A 2,353-nucleotide genomic window follows, 5' to 3' on the forward strand; every position below is an offset into this window, starting at 1 on the left:
AGCACTCTCATTTGTGACACTGAACCTGAGATATACAATAAATATACTTATATATGTATGTATATTAAAGAGGTGTACAAAGAAAACTATAGGTTTAATTAAATTAAAGGTATTTTTATTAAATGAACGAATAATAAATACAAGCTGAATCATTTTCTTTATGCATTACCGTTTAACGCCGACTTTGAGACCTTGCGTTGTAAACCAACTGATAAAAAAAATAAGATTATCTAGAATTTTGTAGCATATATAGTAATAAATCATAACGTTCAGTCCATTGTGGGAAAGTAGCATCATCTACGGTTTTCTCAATAATCTCCATTATCTTTTGAACTGTCTGATTTACCCTGTTAGTAAAAAAATGAAAATTAATATATATTACATTATAATAAACATCATTATAACTGACACACATACCAAGCATTTAGAAGTTCATTAAATTCATTAATTTCTGCTTTTGCTCTTGTATTAACAACTTTCGATGAGTTCAGAAGTTCAAGTGTATTATAATTATTCTCTTCGTACATTTGTGAAGAGGACATGAAATTTACTTTAGACGATTCAACTAGATTTGTATCTCCTTCGATTTCTAATGATTCAAATCTTTTATAGGCAAACATCAAAATTAAATTCTTATAACATTCTATTAAAGAATATATCGGTGTCTGGATAAATGGGAAATATAATGTAACATGTGAAACTCTAGAAGCTGGAACTGAAATAGAAGCTTCACTGAAACAACTCTTTACGTGCCTGAAACATAACATATATATTACTTTATATATATAGCTTGTATTATAATTATTTTAACTAGGATGACATGAAACCAATCTTACCTGTAAACGCCAATATCTCCTTTTAACATCACTTTCCTTAAAGCGTTCAAATCTAAAACATCATAAAATATATCTAATTCGGTAGTTAAATTGTTGTTCAATACTGTTGAGTCATAACCGTCTGCTCGCATTGCCAATATTCTTTGCAACTCTAAATGTATCTTTTCTCTCGTTTTCATGAGAAATACTGGTGCAGATTTTAAAAGACCTATGGATTGCTGTATGTCTTGTATATATCCTGCCTGCAATTAATTTGTAATATTGATTACATGCGATTACAATGCGATATCAAAAAGCTGTATAAATATCGCAATGATTAAAGAATGTTAACGTACAATTTCAGTATCGATATATTCAATTTCTGATGTCAATTGTGCTAGTTCAACTGCAATGGTCTCATCCTCATACAAATTGCCACAAATTTTCTCAATTTCTACTTGTAAACTTGTTTGCTCTGTTTCTAATTTTCGAACTTCCAGTGTTAATGCTAACCACTCACTTACATCTGCATCATCTGAAGCTGTCTAAAATCACATAAAACATAGTACAAAATTTGATATTGAAATTACAGAATGTTTAGGTGATGTTTAATGTACCTCAATTTTTTCTATAAATTCCATTACATTTTGTTGATAATTATTTGCTCTCTTTTTATGGATTAATTGTCTGGAAACCATACAAATATGCTGTCCATATATCCTAGCTATACCAATATTTATACCTTTCTCATCACTACATTTGGGTTTTGCAATTTCTGACATAATTAATGCATCCACGTCTTCCGTTAAGTTTTGATATATATGACGCCACAATGTAGGAACTTCAATGTGACTAAGATTGCTAGATATTCTATTCCATGCCTAAAAACATTATGAGTAACATGGATAGAGTTATCATTTCTTTAAAGACGATTTACTTTAGAAATAAAATTACTTGTTTTTTATTTGCTCCAGTCCAAAGGGTTATCACTGTATCTGACATTTCCATCAATCTTTTTGGATCTAACTCTTTACAAGTTGCTGGCATTAAATGTTGACAAACTAATCTCATATCATTGCAATCCCGAAGTTGTGTAATTGTTTCATCATGTTTCATTTTAAGTAAATCTCTTCTGCTTCTTATTTCAGAACGTTTAGATGAAATTTCTCTTTGCTTCTTAACTACATGAAAATAAACAATACAATAAACATAACAATGAAAATATGTATTAAATATGTTGTTTGTGAAATTCTTACCAATATACTTTCCAATAACATACCTATCTGTCTAATTACAAAATCTTGTTGCTCATATTCTTTTTCTAACTTAGATATTTCATTCTTCAAATCATTTGTTTCTGATTTCAGTTTTAACACATTTTTCTTACATTGAATAACTTTATTAGATGTTCCTTGCTTTAAATGATGTAGTAAAATATTTTTCCGTACTGTCTGTGCTTCTTGGGCACTGTGAATAACATCAGCTAAATCGTCCCAGAGGAGTCCAATAAATCCTGAGCATAATCTATTACAGACAAT

General features: G+C 29.4%; 1 protein-coding gene across 4 annotated transcripts in view; it reads right to left on the reverse strand.

Annotated features, from left to right (window-relative positions):
• Positions 1 to 93: 93 nt before the first annotated feature.
• The window catches only part of LOC108624848 (uncharacterized), a 3,396-nt gene continuing 1,136 nt past the window's right edge, over positions 94 to 2,353 (reverse strand). For all 4 annotated transcript variants that reach the window (XM_026813424.1, XM_026813426.1, XM_026813425.1 and 1 more), the window contains 7 exons: positions 2,095 to 2,339; positions 1,770 to 1,996; positions 1,433 to 1,696; positions 1,172 to 1,360; positions 837 to 1,078; positions 418 to 753; positions 94 to 347 (listed from right to left, as the gene is read on the reverse strand). In XM_026813424.1, the coding sequence (XP_026669225.1) occupies positions 227 to 347; positions 418 to 753; positions 837 to 1,078; positions 1,172 to 1,360; positions 1,433 to 1,696; positions 1,770 to 1,996; positions 2,095 to 2,339 (1,624 nt within the window). In that variant the 3' untranslated portion in view covers positions 94 to 226. The remainder of the gene's footprint in view (positions 348 to 417; positions 754 to 836; positions 1,079 to 1,171; positions 1,361 to 1,432; positions 1,697 to 1,769; positions 1,997 to 2,094; positions 2,340 to 2,353) is intronic.

Source organism: Ceratina calcarata, unplaced genomic scaffold, assembly GCF_001652005.2.
Source record: "Ceratina calcarata isolate Rehan_Ccalc_2016 unplaced genomic scaffold, ASM165200v1 scaffold332.2, whole genome shotgun sequence".
Taxonomy (NCBI): Eukaryota; Metazoa; Arthropoda; class Insecta; order Hymenoptera; family Apidae; genus Ceratina; species Ceratina calcarata.